The sequence below is a fragment of the Telopea speciosissima genome, chromosome 3 (assembly GCF_018873765.1).
Source record: "Telopea speciosissima isolate NSW1024214 ecotype Mountain lineage chromosome 3, Tspe_v1, whole genome shotgun sequence".
Classification (NCBI taxonomy): domain Eukaryota; kingdom Viridiplantae; phylum Streptophyta; class Magnoliopsida; order Proteales; family Proteaceae; genus Telopea; species Telopea speciosissima.
Genome location: NC_057918.1, coordinates 8,941,083 through 8,963,345, shown reverse-complemented (window position 1 = coordinate 8,963,345; position 22,263 = coordinate 8,941,083). Strand labels below are relative to the sequence as shown.

General features: G+C 39.8%; 2 protein-coding genes across 3 annotated transcripts in view; one reads left to right on the top strand and one right to left on the bottom strand.

Annotated features, from left to right (window-relative positions):
• LOC122654733 (GPI ethanolamine phosphate transferase 1) overlaps window positions 1-997 on the bottom strand; it is a 41,953-nt gene extending 40,956 nt beyond the window's left edge. The window contains exon 1 of one of the 2 annotated variants that reach the window (XM_043848956.1): window positions 589-997. In XM_043848956.1, coding sequence (XP_043704891.1) covers window positions 589-820 — 232 coding nt within the window. In that variant the 5' untranslated portion in view covers window positions 821-997. The remainder of the gene's footprint in view (window positions 1-588) is intronic. The other variant, XM_043848955.1, reaches the window with a different exon arrangement.
• Window positions 998-6,468: 5,471 nt separating this feature from the next.
• LOC122654169 (protein NLRC3) lies at window positions 6,469-20,602 on the top strand (the record flags this gene model as incomplete). Its single annotated transcript, XM_043848151.1, has 17 exons — window positions 6,469-6,988; window positions 8,193-8,405; window positions 9,037-9,095; window positions 9,296-9,433; window positions 14,997-15,071; window positions 15,188-15,271; window positions 15,384-15,445; window positions 15,614-15,683; window positions 16,467-16,542; window positions 16,738-16,868; window positions 19,221-19,280; window positions 19,392-19,466; window positions 19,568-19,672; window positions 19,746-19,841; window positions 19,938-20,018; window positions 20,104-20,205; window positions 20,291-20,602. Coding segments are annotated over 17 exons (2,016 nt in total), but the record flags the coding sequence as incomplete, so codon positions are not given.
• Between the last annotated feature and the right edge of the window lie 1,661 nt (window positions 20,603-22,263).

Below are 22,263 nucleotides of genomic sequence, written 5' to 3'. Positions count from 1 at the left end.
AATCAAATAATCCTAAATTTAGTAGTTCAACAAGCACCAGCAGTAAAGTTCCAGACCAACTTAGCCTTAACATCATGCAACAGGGAAAGGATTAAACCAAGAGTTTAATATTGTCGTCTGGATCAAAAAAAGGTTAACTTTCGTGACTTTCTTGCATCAGCATGAAGAACAGTCTATACATCAGATACTACTTTGCCTCAAAATCTAATCTCTCTCACGTAAATTCCCGGTACCTCAGAATAAATGTTCCAAGAATTACAGTATTACAAGTGTTACAAAGCTTCGCATGATATTTGTAAGTGCAAGGAGCCAGCACACCCAATATCCTATTTTAAAAAATGCAAAATTACTCAAGCTAGCTACGTGATTAGGAAGCCAAATCAACGAGAGTATCCTAGCCAGCTACGCCAGTAAGCAGCCACACAGAGTAAGCAAACAGTGACAGAGAAAACCCAGGTCGGGTCCAGGTTCCCTTGATCAAATATAGATTTGCAAGAAGAGAGTAACAAAAATAAAGATACAATAAGAGGATGAAAGATGACTAATTACAGGACAAATCTACAGAAAGGGTGATGGGGAAGTGCATACCAACGATGAGAACGAGACGCTTGGCGGGGGGTTTGAATCGAGGGCTAACGGGATCCATGCCGTGTACAATGGGTGTCTTGAAGTAAATGTCGAAGATGCTAAGCATGTACACTGCGTGGAGTATAACGCCCAGAACTACTAGCCATCTCTCTTTTCTCTTCAACCACAGTCGTGAGACTGTTTTGCCTTCTTCAACACCTCTGCTACCCAAGATCCCGTCAACTGCTCGCATTTTGCCTTCTCCACGCTCTCTTGCCAGACCGTTATTCAATGTTCTGGACTGTCAAGCCTGGACATGGATTTGTCGCAGGTTTGGATCTCTCTCTCTCTGCGAAAAATTCGGCAAGTCGTATTCGAGAGCGTAAACACCAAATGCAAATCTACACGAAAAATAGTTGTTCAACGGACGCCATGACCCACGAAGATTTTAAATTCTTCGGCAGAAAATTGTGGTATTCTTAGGGGCTTTTTCGTTAATGCATAATTTGGCGCAGTCCTGTTTTGGATCGGGTCCCGGTGTTCAATAAGGATCAATTCGGCACGTAAGCCATAAAAGTTAGGGATTGGGAAAATGTTAACTGTGTGGTGGAGGGGGAAGGGGGGCCGTACTGGCGCATTGGTGCATTGGCGCATCGGCGCAGATCACGCCCAGACACAGTGGAGTGAAATGACTAGACACAATGGGGTGAAATGACTCTCCTATCCCGATAAAAGTCAGAAATTCCGCCCCAGACGCCAGCGCCCCCTCATTGGATCCCCTCTTTGTATCTCAAGTGTGGGGTGAAGGAAAACCTCAATCCTACCAAATTTATGTTATTGTCAATTGTGTTTAAGCAGTTACACCTTGTCTAGACCCAATTTTTCTACCAAATGTTTTTTTGGGTAAATTTCACGGACACCCCCTCTAAGTATTCAATATGTCACAAACATCCCAAACTTCAAAAAAACATCACAGACTACCATTATTTTATGATGATATTTCAACTTGGTCTACTCTGTTAGTTAAGGTGATGTTAATTCTTTTATAATGATGAAATTACCCTTACCACATGTGAACTTCCCGTAATACCCTTAAGGTTAGAACCACAAATACAAATCATTCTCTTCATCTTCTTCGCTCATTACAGCCCTTCTTCACAATGTTGTCTCTAACCATAGCAACCAGTACGGGTGGTGCAACCGCCATATGTGTGATCTTAAACTTCTCAACCGCCATATGTGTGATCTTAAACTTCTCAACCGCCCTCCTCATCTTCCCCAAATCGAATTTCTTCATCACCACCACTGTCTCTCCGACCGCCACTAATTTCGCAAAGTACAGAAGCATCACCGGCGGTGCTACTCTCTTGGCGGACCTTGATTCCGATCACTAAAATTCTGTTTCATTAAATAATTGTTGGAAATATAGGCTATTATGATGTAATGTAGAGGGTTCATGGTGGATCTGATTTGAAGCAAAATAACTTATTATCATATTATTGTCGTAATGCTTCAACTGCTACTTGGAACGAAAATGGCATCTGATACATTCTCTGCGGAGACATTACTTTTTCCTTGGTAATTAGGTTGGTAGTATGGAATATTCTAGATAATGTGTTTGGGATCCCTTATAAAATTGGGGGGAAAAGTATACCTTTTACTGCAAAATTGTGCCATTTTTTTGGTGCAATATAATCTTCTACAGTAAGCCCTTTCTCACCTTTGTGCTCGAATAAGTCCATTCGGATAGAGTGAAATCAGTGGTGGCGGCGAGCGTCGGTAGTGCTACTGCTCACCGTGCCATACTTTCATGTTTATGGTCTTTTGTACTTTCATGTTTATGGGCTTTTGTACTGTGTGAAATCAGTGGCGGTCGGAGAGATAGTGGTGGTGATGAGGAAGTTCAATTTGGGAAGATGATGGAATCTTAGTAATTTTTATTTAAATTACTAAGAGGGTAAAATCGACATCTTAACTTTGGGTGGTAACCTTGCTTAACGGGGGGAAGGTTGCCATTTGACAAAGTTTGGCAAGTCCATGACATATTGAATACTTAAAAGGGGTGTCCGTGAAATCTACCATTTTTTTTTGGTAAACTAATGTCTAACAACTTAAAAGTTCCAACTTTGCTAAAATAGGAAAGAAATAGGATTCCATTGGGAAATACGCCTCTAATATATTATTGGATAATATCGTTAATTCAAGATATTTATTAATATGTACATCAAACAAAAATAGCTCCTATTCCTACCAATGCAATAGTTAATTATGCTCAGGTTATCTACTCAAACAATATCACATAACAGTCATCAGAGCATGGTAAAAAAATTGTCACCACCCTAGACTATCATAATAACATTTACAGAGAATTTGTACTGTTGATTGGATTAATAAAAATACGAGAGAAGTAACTCTACCTAGACACGTATGGTACGCCGCCCCTGTGCCCAGACACAGGGGTGTGCCGAATGACCTTCGTGTCAATATTTCAAAAACATATAGAAAATGATTATTAATACTTAATAGTAAATTAAAAAAAAATTGTAAACTATTTACAAAACTTGCCACCGGAATTGGATTGTGTATAATCATATACAAATACAATCTCTTTGATATTCTCCATCTTAGGAAGTGGATTCCATGTTGAGCTTCTCTTTCGTATACAACTCAACACCATGAATCCAACATATCGATATATAGTAAAAAATACATCAAGCGTTAGTATATCAAAATTCATAATGCCTAAGGCTTAAAAGGGGGGGAGAAAAAAAGAAAGCTTGGTTCAATATGCATCCTAAATTTAAAATATTTATATAGAGATTGCTTCTTAATGATTTACCTACTAAATTGAGACTGTCAAAATGGTTGAATGGGATTTGCGATGTTGTTTTTTTAATAAACATGAATTTCAATCATATTGGTACTTTTTCTGTCATGTGATTTCTCTAAAAGAATTTGGTCTCTTTAAATATCTGTTTGGTCTCTTTAAATATCTTCTTGGTAATTTTCATCTTATGTTAAGAGTAAATGGTTCTTCACTGTTTTCATTAGTCTCTAATCCATTTGGGGTCATTGGAATCAAGTGGCTTTTTGAGACTTAAAACCTAAACGTTGTGTTGTGTTCAACAATGTGTCTAGATGGATTGTAGAGCTTCGTTAGTATGATTCGATTAATACTTATATTTATTTATGCAGTTACTGATTATGGCCTTAATTTTGTTCTTAACTCAGATTTGTTACGTCTTTCGTAAATCTTACCAATAACCTAGATGAGAATCAATGCAATATTAATGCTTGATGGGGATCTTTATCCCCTGCGGTTCCCTGTCAGATACAATTCCTCTCATGGGGGGTGGGGGTGGAAATGACCACCTTACCCCCTACCCGGGTGGGGTCCACCCCCCTCTTATTAGAGGCACTAGGGAACTGTACTAGGTGGAGAACCGTAGGAGAAATTTTTCTGCTTGGTGGGTATTTGATTAGATTACTTGTGAGGCTGGTTGGGCCTCTCTAAAGTGCTTTTACTCCCCCCGAATTTTATCACCTGCGGTTCTCCTGCCTGGTACGGTTCCCGAGTGCCTCTAATAAAAATGGGGTGGACCCCACCCGGGCAGTGTGTTCGGTCAAGGGGTGGAATGATCATTTCAGCTCCCCTATGAGAGGAACCACACAACCGTATTGGTCAGTGAACCTCAGGGGATAAAGGTCCCCCCCCCCCAACCCCAAAAAAAAGAAGAGGGGGGGGGGGGGAGAGGATCTTTATCCTATCCTCTTAAGTTCCCGCTTGGTATAGTTCATACAATTCCTCTCATAGTGAATGGAAATGACCACCTTATCCCCTGCCCGAACACGCAGCCCAGGTGGGGTCCATCCCCCTCTTATTAGAGGCACTAGGGATCTGTACCTGACAGGGAACCTGAGAGGATAATTTTCCAGGGGGAGAACATTGTTCGGTTGCATGGCCTTTGTACCAATGCAAGGACTAATGAGGGGACACACTAGGGCATCGATCAGAGGGATTTATGATTTTGTAGAAGGGCGGGGCGGTCATACAACGGGAACTATGTCTGGGCGTTAGGGCCACACGACGATTAGACACCATTCTGTTTACAAAACGGTGAAGGGAGGGATACGAAGTTGTAAAAAATATAAGGGTTTTTTTGGGGGGGGGGGGGAGGGGTTTAACAAATACCCCCCTAAAAATGCCCATTTGTTCAAATGCTCTCCTACAACTTTTCTAATTGCAAACTCCTCCCTATTTTTAAAACAGTGTAGCATTTTGGTCCAGTCCGTTAAATTGAGACGTTAGACGCTAGTTTTAGGGAATCTAATGACAAAAATGCCTTTCTAATAGAAACTCACCAAAATTAAAAATTAAAATGACCAAATTGCCCTCATCTTCTCCAAATGGTTTAGGGTTTGATTTTCTTCAAACCCTAAACCATTTGGGGAAGATGAACCCTAAAATCAAACCTCCAAAATTGAAGTTGCAGTGAAGAAAGTTTCCCATGAATCAAGACAAGGAACCCATTTTAGCAAGATACTCAAGAAGCCCAATCGAGTGATTTGATTCTAAAGCTGGAGGAGGGTACTACTGATGGCTTAAACTAAAATTGGGGTTTAACTCTCTTAGGAGTGATTTGAACTATCAATTGGAACAACACAAGTAATAATCACATAATATTATTTCAGCACGGAATCCATTCAAGTTTTTTCAGACCTGTAGAACAGTTTTAGGAATCATTATATAGAATGAATTATAGAAACAGGGCTAACTAATCCTAATTTGCCACAAAAAGAACTAAGCTCGAAATGCTCATTTCTGAACAAAATAGCCAATGTATTGATTGCTTTATATCAGCAAAGTCAGCAGAGAAAAAGAACTGAAGTCTACCTTTCTTCGCTGTTCAGGTTGCATGCTATCAATCAAAGCTAAAAATCCTCAGAATTTTCCAAAGTCGAAAATCGATAGAAACATGTCACAAGCTTTAGAAACGACAGTAGACAAAGAACCAGTAAGAACTCTAGTATAAACCAGCAATTAGCAACTATCTTCGCATCATAGTTTATTAAGAACCAAGGAGGATAGAGACTAATGGATTCCCAACCGAATTTAGCTTAAGCAAAAAATTAGGATCTTGAGAGTAATTAGAAGATAATAAAAAAACAAGAGGCGAAAAGAAAAACCAAGTTCACAGAAAATGAGATTACAAATCTCCGCTGCAACTAGCTCAAAGCACTGGTACTGAGATCTAAAGAGGCAAAAACCCTAACCCTAATATCACCAGCGACAGAAAAAGAAAAGAACACCTCTTAATATCAAAATTAGGAGCAAACTAGACGTTTCAGTGCTAAACTTCTCCACAAACCATCTTGCTTTCCAGATGGGTTCAAACGGTAACCAATTTGGGAATAACTTTTCAATTTCAACCCTAAATGATTTGGGAAAGACAGGGGCAATTTGGTCATTTTATTATTTAATTTTGATAGTTTTTTTTTTTTTTTTTATCAAAAGGGCATTTTGATTATTAGATTCCTAAAAAATAATGTCTAACGTCCCAAATTAACGGACTGGATGAAAGTGCTACACTGTTTTGAAAGTAAGGAAAGTTTACAATTAGAAAAGTTGTAGGAGGCATTTAGACAAATGGGTATTTTCAAGGGGGCATTTGTTAAAAACCCTTTTTTTTTTTTTTAGATAAAACTAAGGGTGTAAGTGTAATCTACTCAAAAAGGGTGGAACCGTAAAAACAAATCGCCAAGTTCCAACGCGAGTGAATAGCGGATTCAGGTCAGCAGACTCAGCACGGTAATACAGGGGAGAGCCTGGAGGCTGGAGCACAGACTCACTCACTCACCTCCCGCTCTCTGCAACTCGAACTAATAATACGGAGCAGCTGAAACACTCGTAGGCGCAGGATAAGACCCTGCGCCCCGTATGCCTTCCTCTCTCAACTGCACCTTCACTTGCAGCACCACCATCAACAATGGGTTCAAGTTCCACTTCAATTATTTTCCTCTCGTCTCATCCCAAGGTTGCTGCTTCTCTCATTTGTTACTCCTTCGCGTATCGCAAAATCCCTCATCCAGTTATCCTTTCCCTATCTTGTGGTTTTGCAGATAGTATTTCGCGTCCATTCTCCAAGGAACGATGTAGAAAACGGATTGATCGATGGCTACCGTGCGAAGCTTGTTACATTTCCCAATTCTCTCCCTTTTCTCTTGAAGAGAAGAAGTTATCTTAAATTCAAGAATTTCGTACCAAAGGCTGCGTCTCGGCCTGATGGAGGTTCGAGCCGAACGCCTGGAGGTCGGAGGGTGTATAAGCAATCACAAGGCGTCAGGCCTTCCCCTCGAGTTCCCGCTCAGGAGCTCGTCTCTTTGGTTGTACCGGCAGGCGTATTTGTAGTTGTCACATTCGGTATAGCTTTGATACTCCTCCCTTTCCTGCATAATTTCAATCCTATCCTCTGTCCTTCTGATCTAATATGTTCTTATTGTATTTCCAATTGCTTTTTGATTTAGTTGGAGAACCACCACGTTTATGCATTACATTTAGTTATTACGGAGGAAAAAATTTGCTTGAGATTTATTACCCCATAGAGAACTAACCCATAAGCAATTGTCCAAATCCACTTTCCATAGAAATTGAAGCCTGTCACGAATGTTATTGAAAAGTGTAGACCTAAGTAGGTGTTTCTATTGTGAGCATAAACTTGTGTGAAATAATGAAATATGGTCAGTCTTAGGATTTCATAAAATTTGAACTCAGTTATGCTTCAATGTACCAGGAAACACTTATACTGTGTTGTAGACGGTCATTTTGTTACCGTGGTGTCTTCCACTCTAAGTGCCATACCATGCTCTTTAGAGTTGATGTGCTGTTAGTGCTTATTTAAAGGATATTTTGAACGACAGTGCAAAAAAAAATAAAAAATTGTATTTTATCTGGACATGCGTTAGGGTGCATGATGGTCTACAACTTCTATTCAGACTGTAATTTGGGGTCTGGATTTGTTAGTATACTGTTCCGATGCAAAATAGGTAGAATTTAACACTTATGATTTCCCGTGCAAAACACATATGGTTTAACAGTGGGCACTAAGATACTAATTAGTTTTTGAGCTCAATATATGTATTCTGCTTGTCTAGCTCAAAGTTCTCATCTTTTTTCTATGATAACTCCTGTTTAGACTTCAATATGTGGGCAATAGTTGAGATTTATTGTCATTGGATTTTTGGGTTTTTCTGCCGCACACTTGCACTTAAAGCATACTCAATTTCCTTTTGCTTATGTGGGGTTTTTATGAGTGGCCAATGCAACATTTATTCCCATGACAAACTTCCTTGCTTGGCTATGTGCCCAGCTTTATCAGTTGACTATCCCAAGCCTTCTGTTCTTCATCACTTAGTGTTGGCGCTACATGATCTTTTTACGCTATTCATATTTTGGTCTCATGCCACTCAGTTGTCAGTTAATCATTTCTTGATTTGGTTAAGTTGATTGTTTCTTGTTTTGGTTAACTTTTAAAGTAACTTGATGCTTTTTGTTAAATTATCAGTGGATTGAGTATTTGAACATCGAAAATTTCAATGGTGACCTAATTTGTAATTTTAGCTGGCAGTTATATGGAAGCTGGTGGAAAAATTGCTTCTGCCAAAATCAGGGCGAGCTTCAACAGAGGAAAACAAATCTTCCGTACCAGGAATCAAATGGTCATTTGCTCCGGGCACAAATTTGTCACAAGGCAATAGTTTCAAGATTGAAAGGGAGTCCAGACAAAGGCTGAATGATTTTGCCAAAGAACTTAGGTCTTTCAGAAACGTTGACATGTCAGGTATGTTGATTGGATGGATAAGGGCCTTAAGGGGTGCAAAGCATGAAGAACCACATGGCATGCTATTTTTCAGGTGAAAATGGGTTTAGAACTTGAATTTATCCCTTTTTTAGGGTATCATGAGATGTTATTGTGTAATATAATTTATATACACAAGCTTACATTACCTTAAATTCATCTATCAAAAAATAAACTTGCGTGTCTTAGACATAGTTGTCACGGCGTCTAGGTGACCGAAGGCATTGGAGAGGGTCCAAAATCAAGGCGACACCAACTAGGTGACCAAGGCGCCCAAGTCGACCATGGCATCGCCTTGATAACTATGGTCTTAGATATCCTAAATATGGAAGTTAGGGCCTATTTATAGGATGTAGCAATGGGCCAAGTTGACAATGCTTATGAGGAGCTAGGGCTACCTGATGCCTGGCTTAGCTTCCTTCCTAGGGTGTCTGTCTCCTGGCCCAGGCTGATCCATCTTTCCGACTCTGAATAGGATCTTAAAATCTCCGCCTACTGGGTTCGTTGGGCCTCTAGATTGCTTTGCTTATTGCCACATGTATGACATGCTTATGTTTTCCTATTAATATAAAAAATCCTCGTGTAACTGCCACAAGAATGTGTTTCTTGATAGGTTGCAACTTCGGGGATGAGGGACTTTTCTTTCTTGCTGAGAGCTTAGGTTACAATCAGGTGAGTCTCTGTATGTCATACTTGTTACGGCATCTAGGCGACGAAGGCAACCAAGGGGCCTGGACGCCTGGGCGACGGCTTGACAACTATGAAGCTCATCATGGTTTTCTTTTCTTCTAGATGGAAAGATATGGATGTAGTCAGATGGTGCTCTCTTTCACAAACAATGTACTAAATGTGTCTTTTCCATTGTGTTTCAGAGTGCAGAGGAAGTGGATTTCTCTGCTAATGGAATAACTGAAGCAGGAGTGAAGGCATTTGATGGTATCCTTCAATCAAATTTTGTTTTGAAGAGCCTTAATCTTTCTGGAAACCCCATAGGAGATGGAGGAGCCAAGGTAAGGTCAAGTCCAATGTCAAGTACTGATATATTTTGGGAAGCAGTCAGAGTAAATTTCAGTATGTTACATATTTGTTAGTTATGGTTGTGAAAGTAATGAGCTGTACATTCTTAGCTGATTATAGCTTCCCAAAAACTACTTGGATTGTACAACTGTTATATTGCAGCTTTGCGTGTTGTGTCTAATGTATGTATCCACAACTTACTGAAATTGTATCGAGTTTGGAGAAGATCTTTACTTGCCCTTTCCCCCCTGATTAATAACAATTTTATTGATAGCAGATCATAACAATATAATGGTACGCAGAGATACATAGAGGTGCATACTGTTACTGATAGGATAGCCCTGTCAAATTATTTACCGAAACAAACCTCAAAACCAAACCTGTGTGGACTATCGAAAACATTTCACAGGGAATAGAATTCCCAAAAAAGATTCCTGGTATGATCACCCCCTGTTTAGCCAACTCATCCACAGCCTCTTTGCATTCTAGGCTGCCTACAGAACTGAATGCTTATTTGGCTGCTCAGTGACAAATTGGTCTTATGCTTATTACATGAGCAACACGCCAAGGTTCTCGTAGTTTTTTTTCCATCATCCGTACTTGTCTTAGCATATCTTTCTTTAAGGTTAACCTTTTTACTTTTTGTCCCTGATTTCATAGGTTCTCCAAGTTTCCCTACTTGATTATGGAGCTGATAAAGCCCTAAAATATTTTGTAAATGTAGACAAGAACTCTCACATGAACTTGGGTTTCTTTTTGTTACCCATTAACATTCTAAATTTTTGTTACCCTCCCAGACCCTGCAGTAGCGGGAGCCTTGTGCACTGGGTTTCTGTCTCTCTCTCTCTAACATTCAAATTTCTAATGAAACTATTTTGATAAATTTTACTTCTTTCTATGCTGAAGGATGAAGCCCAGTCAGTTTGGAAATTTTCACCCATGTAACATCTTAACACTAGCAAAGAAGATTATTAATAAGGAGGAAATCAAAGAGTAGAATAGATGGGAAAGGTCTGCACACTGGCTACTCTACTGCCATTTTATTGTTCATTTTTACTAGCGCCTCCTTTTGCTACAGGCTGTACCTCTGTGTTAACTGACCTCAAAAATAGGATGAACAAGATTTTCATGGCTGACATGTGATCCTGTTTCTCTTTGGTATTGTGAAATAATCTAGACAGGCATTTCCTCTTTTTAGATACCTGCTTGATTCCGTCGTCGTAACCATCATTTACAGTTTGCCCAAAAATGATCTATCTAAAGATTTAAGACCTCCTGGTGGAGAAAAGATTTTAAGACTTTGAAGGAAGTAAGGAGTCAAGTTTTATTTGAATATTAGTGCCCGCTTGATAACCTTACCAGAAACAGTTTCTGGGGTTTTTCCATTTTGAGAAACGGAAAAACACCCAAAAACCGCTTGATAACGAAGTGTTTTTTGTGACTGTTTTTTGAAACATAAATCAAAATTTATGCTCCCTGGAAGACTTTTGACAGAACATGTCCAACATGTTCTGTAGTTTCTCAGCACAAATTTACAAACTTGTTCCCGATAAAAGTCTCAAAATCCAAACCTAAAACGCAGCTCTCACAAGAAGGCAGTGGATTAGGGAGCTGGAACTTAGGGTTCGAGTTCACAGCTCCATTCCCATAACTCTGTTCATCTTTCTCATCGTCAGTCTCAACTATTTCTCGGCCCGTGGTATTCTCCTCCTGGCACCCGCAGAGACCAAATGGGAGCTTCATGGTGGCCGGTTTGGGCTTCTTTAGGGCAGATTTCAGGGCACTCTGAATCCTGATCTTGAATTGTTTCTCTTGGCCAGATTGAACCAGAACAAGAATGACCCCAAGAGTAAAACCCGTCTTCTCAAAGATCTGGATTTTCTTGCAGCAAATGACCACACTATCTAGTGCTTCAGACAGGGTGAGCCAGGAAATCGAAGAGTTACAGGCGAATGTGAGCTTTAAAACAGATCCTTGGGTATCCTCATCGGATAATTCTTGAATCAAAATCGCAGGGTAGTCGTCGATCGCTGCCTGCTCTATCAATTTAATGTGAAGAAAGACCTCTTTCATGTCAAATCCCGACTGAGCATACCTGTATACGACAACTCAAAGAACCATGAATGAACTAAAAATTAAAACGAAAAAACTAGAAATAGAATCGAACTGAAATGTTTTAATCAGTTTCAACCTGAAGGGTAAAGAATCAAAATGCTTCCGAATGTTGGATACAAGCTTCTCAGGAAGTTGACTACCAGGGTACATCTGGGTACAATGGTGTTCCAATAGTCTTCTGGAAACGTTTCCAGAACAGGTTTATCAAGCGGGTCAAAAATGGTTTCTCAGCACAGAAAATGAAAAAACTGTTCTGTTGTTTCCCAACACATAACCAGAACAGAAACACCCGTAAGGTTATCAAGCGGGCACTTAGTTCCCTAAAGGATTGGAGGTTTTTTATTATTATTTTTTTTTGGGGGGGGGGGTATCCAATGGAGAGGGATGATCCATATACCAATTTGTCATAAACAATTGGAATTTGATGGGGCACCCTTCAAGGAAAAAGGGGGAGGGATGGAATTAAAGAGATGAAAGGGAATTGTCAGCCGTCTCACGAGATAGATGGTAAATTTCAAAGAAGACTAGTGGGCAAAGATATCCAAAACATAGTTGTCACGTCGTCACGGCGATTCAAGTTGGTGGAGGGGTGTCACGTCGATATATCGACATGTTGCCCGCCACGGCAACGGCGATCATGTCGACCATGTTTTATTTTTTATTTCTCTATTTTTAATGTCATTTAGTATGCTATAATATATACCCTATAACATGAAAAATCAACATGAAAGTGTACTACTAATCTACTATGGTTTAATTCATGAAAGTGTAATATCCATTAGTGTATATGAAAGTATGAAAACATGGGTTAGCCTATCAAATAATTTTATTAATCCAACAAAAAAGATAAGCAAAGAGCAGCTACCCACGTAACACAGGCAAGCCTGCAACTCTGCAAGGCAAGAAGAAGAAGAAAAAAAAGAAAAAAAAAACCTCTCTGTCTGTCCCTGCGTGTGTGTCGAGTGTCGACTATGAGAGACTGAGAGTGGTGCCTGTGTTACGTATTTTAAAAAAAAAAAAGAAAAAAAAAAAAGAGGAGGAGTTGTCGGAGGTGAAGAAGACGACTCTCTCTCTTTCTTTGTCTCTCGCTGGAGGAATGGGAGGAGAAGAATAAGAAGAAGAAGAACAATCATATAACGATTTAGGATTTAGGGTATTACTGTATTAGAGATTTGAGTCAAATTTTTTTTTTTTTGGTGTTAATGTGTATTGCAGGTGTAACTTGAAATGTTACACCTCCAATACACATTAGGATAAAAGCATATTTTTTTAAAAGGTTAAAAAAAAAAAAAGGTACTTGAACAAGCATATCGGACGATATGCCCATATTTCGTAGTATGGTGTCCATGTCAGTGCTGGCGACGCCATGGAGGCCATATCGGCCGATATGCTTACATTCCTCATATCATTGATCGATATATACAATTCTCCAGCGCCATGACAACTATGATCCAAAATAACATCGTTTGTAGAACCAATCTCTTATAAGAGCATTTCAAAGTACTTTGTTTCTAATATATCAATTCATATGTTCCTATACTATGAATTAATGTAAGGGTACCTATAATATAGACTTTTTTGGGTAAATGACACTTGGGGTACCCAATGTTTGTGAAAATGCACCTAGGGTATCCAATGTTTGTGAAATTGTATTTGGGGTACCTATTCTATATTTCCAATTATACCCCCAATCATAAATTTACACCACCGCTGTAGCTACCACCACCGTTATGACCACCACTACCATCACCACCGCCGGTCAGTGACGCCAGTCCCACCCCACACCATTCTTCCTCGCTAGAGCACCCCCACCCACCCCAATATTCCTCCCCCCAACCCCCACCCTGCCCCTGCAACCCAACCCCACCCCCTGCTTCCCTGTCCTCCCCTGCAAGGCTGCAACCCAGCCCCACCCCACGCCATTCTTCCCTGCCCCACCTTACAACCCCAACCCCACCCAGCCCTGTAACCCAACCCCCACCCAGCCATGCAACACACCATCCATTACTTCCCCGCCCTTCCTATCAACCACGTCCCACCCAACACTATAACCACGTCCCAACCTCTTTTGGCCCTGCCTAGCCCCACCCCACACCCTCTTCCCCATGCGACCACCCCTACCCCTCCTCTTCCTTGCGCTGCTGCAACCCCATCTGATGCCCCTGCCTCCACTTGCAAACCCCACCCCACCTCCTTTGCAACCCCACCACTCGACATTAAACTGAGAGCTCCCCCCTCCCTTGTCGCCCTCATCTATTATTCCTCCCTACCCCACCCGACCCCACTCCCCCTTCCCAACCCTATCTCTCCTGATGCTCAATATCGTACAACCTCGCCCACCTTCCACTGGCATGCCCCCTACCCTGTCCTGCACCCCTTGCCCAGCCCTCTCTCCTAATTGCCGGACCCTACCCACCACCCGCTGATTTATTCCCTCCATTCGCAACCCTGCCCCAGCCCCTGGCCCTCTATCCTAACACACTATCACCTTTACCCTTCTTTGATTCGAACCAAGACACATTGTCGCCCCACCCCCTGCTTCCTTGTCCTATTCCATCTCCCCCACCCCCAGGGAACCTGCAACAACCCCTCCCTCTCTCTCTCTACCTCTCTCCTGTTTCCTTCCCTATACCCCCTTCCTCCCCTGCTCTATTTCCCCATTCACTTCCATCACTCGAGAAGACACCAAGGGTAAAATCAGAATTATAAAAAATAAGGAACATCCAAAGAACATTATTGAAACGTGAGGTACCCCAAAAGATACAATTCCAAACGTTGGGTACCCTGCATGCAATTTCTCCAAACATTGGGTACGCTAAGTGTCATTTACCCAACTTTTTTTTTTTTGTTTTTTAAAATCAAATGTACCCACGAGTGGGTGTGGTGCCTGTAAGTCTATATATTGCCTTGGCATGTCACTCGACACATTTCATGGTGTGCCAACGGATGTTATGTTATGGAGGTGTTAAGATGTAGTGGTGACGCCAGTTTAAGCATTCATCTGCTACAGTTCTTTCTGAAAGTGCTGCTATGTAACTTGATCAAGCCTTCGTTATTTTATTTTGGCTTCATCTTCATTTACCTCCTCCTGCTCCACAAACCTCTTATTACATCAACCCGTGTTCTTTGTGCCCTTTTTTGATATGTTTTAGAACCTCAATGTGCACCATAGTGGTCCATGTTGCTGGCACTGTCATTGGGCTTTGGTGCATATCACCCGGCAGTCTATGATTTGAGAGAACACATGAATTAACAGAAGATATGGTCCTAGATTAAGTAGATGGGGTTCCTGTGACATAACCGAACTAGTTGGGACAAGGGTCTAGTGAATGATCCTTTCTTGGAATTTCCCTTGGTTAATACTTAAGCTCTGTTAATGTTGGTTAAATCATTTTTTGTAATTTAGAGAGACATGCAAATTGATGTTTACCCTCTTTGCAGTGTCTGTCTGATATTTTGGTGGGAAATAGTGGTATTCAAAAGCTTCAGTTGAATAGTACTGGTCTGAGTGATGAGGTTAGTTTGATTTTTGAAACAATTGAATCAGTATTTGATAGTATACAGGTCTCTGGTTACACATGGAGTAATGCTTTGGGGTTGAGGTTACTTGTGTGCTCATCTCTTGTCTATAGGGAGCAAAGGCTATTTCAGAGATGCTGAAAAAAAATTCAAGCTTGCGTGTTCTTGAGTTGGACAACAATATGATAGACTATTCTGTATGCCATTCCTATTAAACTTCTTGGTTTTCAAGATTTATATGGAATTATAATTAAAATAACTATATGATATTCTTACATGTTAATTTTTATGCATTGGAAATGGAGTTAGGGATTTACAAGTCTTGCTGGGTCACTTCTTGAGAATAACACAATTCGGACGATACATCTCAAGTGAGTAACGACCCTCCCTCCTGATAATTAAAATGTCTTTCAGATTTTGAGTTAATATTTGGAAGGCACCGTATCTTTAATTTTCACATGGATTAGAGATACATTTGTTTTTGTTCTAGTTCGATTCTGCTTTTCTGAAATTTATGTGGCATTTCTTTTTATCATTAGTGGCAATTATGGTGGTGCTCTTGGTGCTGCTGCTCTAGCTAAAGGGATTGAGGGCAACAAGTCTTTGAGGGTACAAATTTGTCTCATTTGCTCAAAACTCTTGATTCTGTAACATATTGATGAAAACTGCTGCAACAATTAGTGCAGTGGCTTGTCAGGGTATTTAGGACTTATGAAGAGCCTGTATGATGTATGGCACCTTCATTTGGAAAAATAATATACTTGTAAGATCCAACAAAGTTATATGAAAGAATGAGCTGGAGCCAGAATTTAGTACACATGTAGCTCCATTGTTAATGACCTAACTCAGTCATCAACGTCTGTTTAGATGCAGATTCTGTTGGTTAGGCCTAACCATGTAGGCAACCATTAACGTTTGATATTTTGAGTTAGTAAGTTGGCTTTTGCCCTATATATTTATCGCCAAGCATTTCATTTCGGTAGTCCACAAAACCGAGATAATAGCAAGATCTTGCCAAGATCTTGTACCATGGGTCTAGGAAGTCAAGCCCAAGTTGTACCTACCTTCCCTCATTTTGTAGCTTGTTGGGCTGGAGTCCAGCCCGTAGCTGGGGTTAGATTGCTCCATCCCTGGGTTGGACCTCAAAAGTTGAGAGGATCATCATGAGAAATTGCATCCTTCATGATTTGAGAGATAAAGGAGTTATGCATTTGATTCCTTTAAAACGTTGCTGGCTTTTTGTTTTTCAGCCACCCAGTCCATTACGTTATTTTTATCCTTTTCAGTTTTGTGCTCTAAGGAGAATAGCATTGTACATGCATGATGTATCTCTATTTGTTGAGACTTGAGCTTTTTTGAGGGGCTCATGGACATAAGTTAAATTGTGTTTAGGAGCTTCGCCTGCATGGAAACTCAATTGGCAATGAAGGAGTACGGGCTCTGATGGCAGGTTTATCTGCACATAAAGGTTTGCACTTTGCTACAACAATTGCCTTTGGAAAACACACACACATTTTTCTATGCTGCATGTGCTATTGCTTCCATTTATTGATATTAGCATGATATATATTCATTTGAAAGGGAAAAGACAAAAAAGGAGCTAGTCTCATTCATATACATTGAAGGGGAGAAAAGAGTTAGCCTCACATTCTTTGTTTCCCAGGTAAAGTTACACTTTTAGACATTGGCAACAACGAGATTAGTCCGAAAGCTGCCTTCCATGTTGCTGAATATATCAAGAAAAGCAAGAGCCTGTTATGGTTGAATCTTTACATGAATGACATTGGTGACGAGGTATTAATAGATCTCATCGCTTACTTCATCTCCACCTCTATAATGTAACATTTGCATTTTTGTTTTGGTTGTACTTAAACATGCTGTGTTCCTTTTGCCCTTTTTGTTTAGGCTATGGTACAGTGTATATTAATGATCTAAGACTTGGTATCAGAGATGGGATTGAGCTGCAGTGATCCTGATTCGGATCAGCCAATCCTGGCTTTTGCCCATACTTTGACTTATCGTCCAGTATCAGATGGATTTGTCCGGATTGGCCAAGACGCCGAATGTCATCCTGATACTTGAATCCTCGGTGTTTGCGCGAGGCTAATTAGACTACATTCCTTTTTATTGGTATTTGCTTCCTTAAACGGGTTATTAGCAATATAGCTCAATGTGAAAACGGAAATAGAATGGAATCAAACTTCAAAGGAATGTTAATTGCTTCATTTTAAAAAAAAAAACCGAAAACTAAAATTACTGATAATCCTCCTTTGGAGGACTCATTCAGTTAGGTTATATATATTTAAAGATTCCACATACACCTTCAACTTCTTGCTTCCAAGCCCCCTGCTCAAGAATGTCACTTATTAAATATTTTAGGACTACCTCTTCTCATTTGATGTGCCCAATTCCTTTATTTGCCACCCTCTGTCCTTGTGCAGCACTGATAACAAGACAATGTCACTGGCAGCATGCTGCTAATCTCTCTCTTGTGTGCAACATTATAGAGAATTTATAGAACTTGAATATAATCTACAAGAAAGACGACAGAAAATTAAGAAGTTAAAAGATAAAAATGAAAGAAGGTGCAGTATATAAGTATGTTCTTTCATGATGAATGTTTTGGGCTGTCTAGTTGAAAGTCATGCAGCAGATAGCTTAGGATACAGGGAAGTTTGTCATTTTGTTCTGTGATCAAAGAGGATAAGTGCACTCAATTAATTTTAAAGGACATTAAGCATACATTGAAAAACGTAGTATTTTGATAAAAAATAATAATTTAATATGGCTTTTATTTGAATCAATTGTAAGTGAACAAGGGCCAATAGAAAAATAGTGAAGTAACACCCTGTGTGCAATTGCATATACTGGGTTGGGATAATAGGGATTTGGAATTTTCATTTGGATAAGTGAATGAGGGGTTTTCCTCTCGCCAAGTGTAACAGTCTTAAATGTTTTATTTCATTGAAGACTTGGAAGCCATAAGCTTGGGGTGGGAGATTTTGAGCCATAATTTTCTAGACATATAATTCCTTTCTCCCCTTCCTCAACACTAAAGAGTACTTAAGAGGATTTTCATCAGATTTTATGCTCATAATTCTGATAATAAAATACTTATATCCTGATTTCAATTTAACTGTTAAGTGTTACCACTATTCTAAGGGTATCTTGGGTAGTGTGCATTGAGTTATGGGTAGTATTGTAACTAATTAGTTTAAGTTATGTCCTTTATTGTAATTGCACCTTACAGTTAGTTTATATAATGATAGTGGGTATCAGCTAGACATTCTATTCTAGCCAAGACACCTTTTTTTTCTCTCTCTCTTCTCTCCCCTCGGTTCTTCTCTTTCCTTGCTGTTTTCTTAGGTTGATACTGTTACATTGACCATCCTTCTCTTATTACTTTATGAACATTTCCGTGACAGGGCACTGAAAAATCAGTTTTCTTTGCTTTAATAGTGATGATGGTAAATCAAATCGTGGTAACAAAATAAATGGCTGGCAGCTAAGGATTTCAGTCTATGTAACAGTGAAGCTTAGTTTTTCGAAATCTGCTTTGTTGGACATGGCTCTTTGTTCTCTTTGGAAGCCTATATATATTTGCCGTACAGACATTCATGTCATCTATAATAATGCCTTTGGGGCCTTTTTAGCAGTTCTATGCTTTGTATGCATGGAATCAGCATATTTGAGGATAATCTCCTATGTTAGCAAGTTCCATAGACATTCCTCCAGTCTTGTGGCTAGTTTAATAAAAAAAAATTTTAAACCTTTTTCTAGACATCTTCAACCGCAAGATCTGCTAAAGCAACTCTAAAATGCCATATGAATGTGAGTCAGTTGGCTGTTGTCCTTGCCTTTGTTACCAATAATGACTTTCTTGCTTTAATGAATTTGGGACCTTATTGGCTCTTCTAAGTTCTAGCTCTTGCATTTATAAAATTTCATGCTCAAAATTCGCACCTTTGAAGATATATGCAACCTAGCACATTTCATTGGACTGTCCTCCAATGTGTAGGTTCAAGCAATAAAAATTCTACTCAGGTCACCTGCACGACCCAAGTCCGATAAAATAATGGAAATGTAGATCACTGAGCAGTTTTTTGTTTGTTTCGATTTTATATTCTAACACTTTAAATGTATCAGGGGGCTGAAAGAATTGCTGATGCTTTGAAACATAATCGTACGATAACAACGGTAGATTTGGTGAGTATAATAAATTTTTTAGTTATCTTCTATCTGTCTATGAACGGTTTTAGTTCCTTTCCCCTTTCTCGCTCTCTTAAATATGGGATGCTGAGGATTCCATTTTTCTAGGGTGGAAATAATATCCATGCAAGTGGGGTCAATGCCATTGCCCAAGTTTTGAAAGATAATCCTGTCATTAAGACTGTGAGTCCTCCACCATTTCAATACTTTCTGGATAGGATTCAAACTAATCTTTTCTTTCATTTTACTTTTTCTTTGATAAGTCAAAATTGTTTCATTTACAGTTGGATCTTGGGTATAATCCCTTTGGACCAGATGGTGCAAAAGGTCTATCTGAAGTGCTTAAGTTTCATGGGAAGATAGAAACACTCAAGCTTGGGTGGTGTCAGGTAATCCCTGGATTAAGAATATGTTGGTCTAACTTACGTGCAACATTTCATGTTGAATGTGTGTGCTTTGCAGATTGGAGTGAAGGGAGCAGAGTTCATTGCAGATACTCTGAAATATAATACAACCATATCGACATTGGATTTGCGGGCCAACGGGATCGGAGATGAAGTTGGTTCTTGTGGATAATGATACTATTGTAATTTGGTGTTGGCTTCTTTGCTGATGCCTCTTATTCATGCGTCTTGTATATAATTTTATTTGCAGGGTGCAATTCGTCTTGCTCAGAGCTTGAAAGTCGTTAATGAAGTGTTAACTTCTCTTGATTTAGGATATAATGAAATAAGAGTACGTACTTCTTGCTTCTTGAAGTTCTAGTTTGCATACATAATAACCTCAAGCACCATTTAATTCTAATGTACATGTTTAACAGGATAAGGGGGCATTTGCTATTGCTCAAGCACTGAAGGCAAATGACGATGTTGCAATCACATCCTTGAACCTTGCCAACAACTTCTTTACGAAATATGGGCAGGTAATGACCTATTCTGCCCTTCCAATTTTCTTCTCATTTTATATTATGATTAAGACCCGATAACTGATATCGTGATACTATACAGAGTGCTCTGACAGATGCTAGAGACCTTGTATATGAGATGAGTGAAAAAGAGGTCAACATTTTTTTCTAGATGACTTCACAAATCCAAGGTTCTCCTTTTTCCCCCCTTTTAAATTGTTCTGTTTAGATTGTTGAAATGAGGTCATGCGTATCTGAGGCTTTTCAGTTCCACTTCTACCGGCAATTAAGTAGAAAGAGATCCATCCATGGGTTTAAACTCGAGTGGAATTATTTGAACAGAGTTTTTAATCTCATTCAATGGAGAAATTAGAAATTTTGACGGTTATTGGAAGTAGCATAAATTCCTTGGGAAAATTATGTTCTATTCCGGTGGTATTTCTGTGCCAATTCTTCTGTCACTATGTTTGCAAGCCAAGAAAAGGAAAAATTCAAAAAATTTTGAATTTGACGAGAGGCTTAGAGAGAGACACATAAATCAATCATTGTGTCATCATAATTTTTGTCTTTTATGTTTATTCTTTTCTTGGCTTCCAAGACGCAAAATTCACAATGGTTCCACTAGGATTATAGTTCAGATGATCTAACTGCCTTTTTTCTCATATGTGAGTCGTAATAAACTAAGGGGTGTTGTTTTATGGGTGGGATGCAAGGGCCACCCCACGCGCGCCAGCCAATGAGAGTGCACACGGTGGCACAAAAGGGAACAAAATTTCTACCATACATGGTGAGCATGACGGTCATTCCGGCCTCTGTTGTTCGTGGGCGTGACTCTTGCATCACACGCAGAAAACATTCTCCCATAAACTAATCTGCAGATGGAAGTGCATTGACTGATCCCTCAAGCGTCTGAAAATTCATCTCAAACAAGGCCTCACAAGTCTTGCTTTGATTTTAAATTATTGAAAAAAATATGATAAAAAAAAAAAGAGTAAAATTAAAGCAATTTATCTATTGTGATTCCTCGCGAAAGCAATAGTTACACAATTAGATGTAAGTATCATAATATGAAGACTTCAAAGGAGTTAAGGACTTGCACCCTCTCATTAACAACTAGATTTGAAGGATGAGGTCTACCCAAGTCCTAACAAGTGTCAGATTGGCCCTGTTCTACCCAAATAACATCCCATATTACTCACATCTAATAGGATGTTATTTTTGTATGAATTGGGATCCAGAATGACCCGTCTGAGGAAAATTTTGAAATCTTTTTCTAGTGTGATGAACACAATCTTTCCCCCAACCCTTTCAAAAAAAAAAAAAAAAAAGAAGCATAAGTTTTCCGCAGTTGCTGTGAAGGGATCTCCTTCACCATCCAACAAGTAATTCCATGTGGGAAGGTGTGACGGGTAGCTAAGTTCAAGCACAGCTTTAAGGGGGAGGGAGGGAGGGAGGGAGAGGGGGGGGGGGTGGTTGTTGTCTCCCAGTAGAGGCTTGGCCCAAAACCAGTCCAATTATCAAAAGGGCAGTGGGTTTTAGAATCGCCTCCTCTATTGTGGTCCCATCCATGTGAAAGATCAAATTGAGGTCTCGCCAACGGCGTTCTTACTTTTCACGTGCTGGGCTAATGCTGCTACCATCATAGCTCCGAGTCAGTACAATTTTGTATCCTGAGGCAATTTTCCAGGTTGGTCTGAAATCTGAATAATTGTTGGTGGGACTTTAATATTAATATGACGTGGGTCTAAAACTGGACCGGGCCATGATTTGTCTTTTGCAAGCTAAAAGCCCAATAAAGATTGTCAGCTCATAGTTGGCATTCAGCAGATAGCCAGCTGGCCGATCAGACGAACAGTCTAGGGGAATTGAGGAACAGAACTTTGATGGAGAACTCGTAAGTCGCTGAGGTAGTACGGAACTAAGCAATAAGCAGTACAGTTGCATGGTGAGTGGATCCCAACCTGGAAAGACCCTTCAAAGAATCTGGGATTTCCACCTCCTTTGCCGAAGTGTTCACCAGTAAGGATGGTGGATATTTTCATATTTATTGGGCCCAGAGAGACTTATGAGCTACGT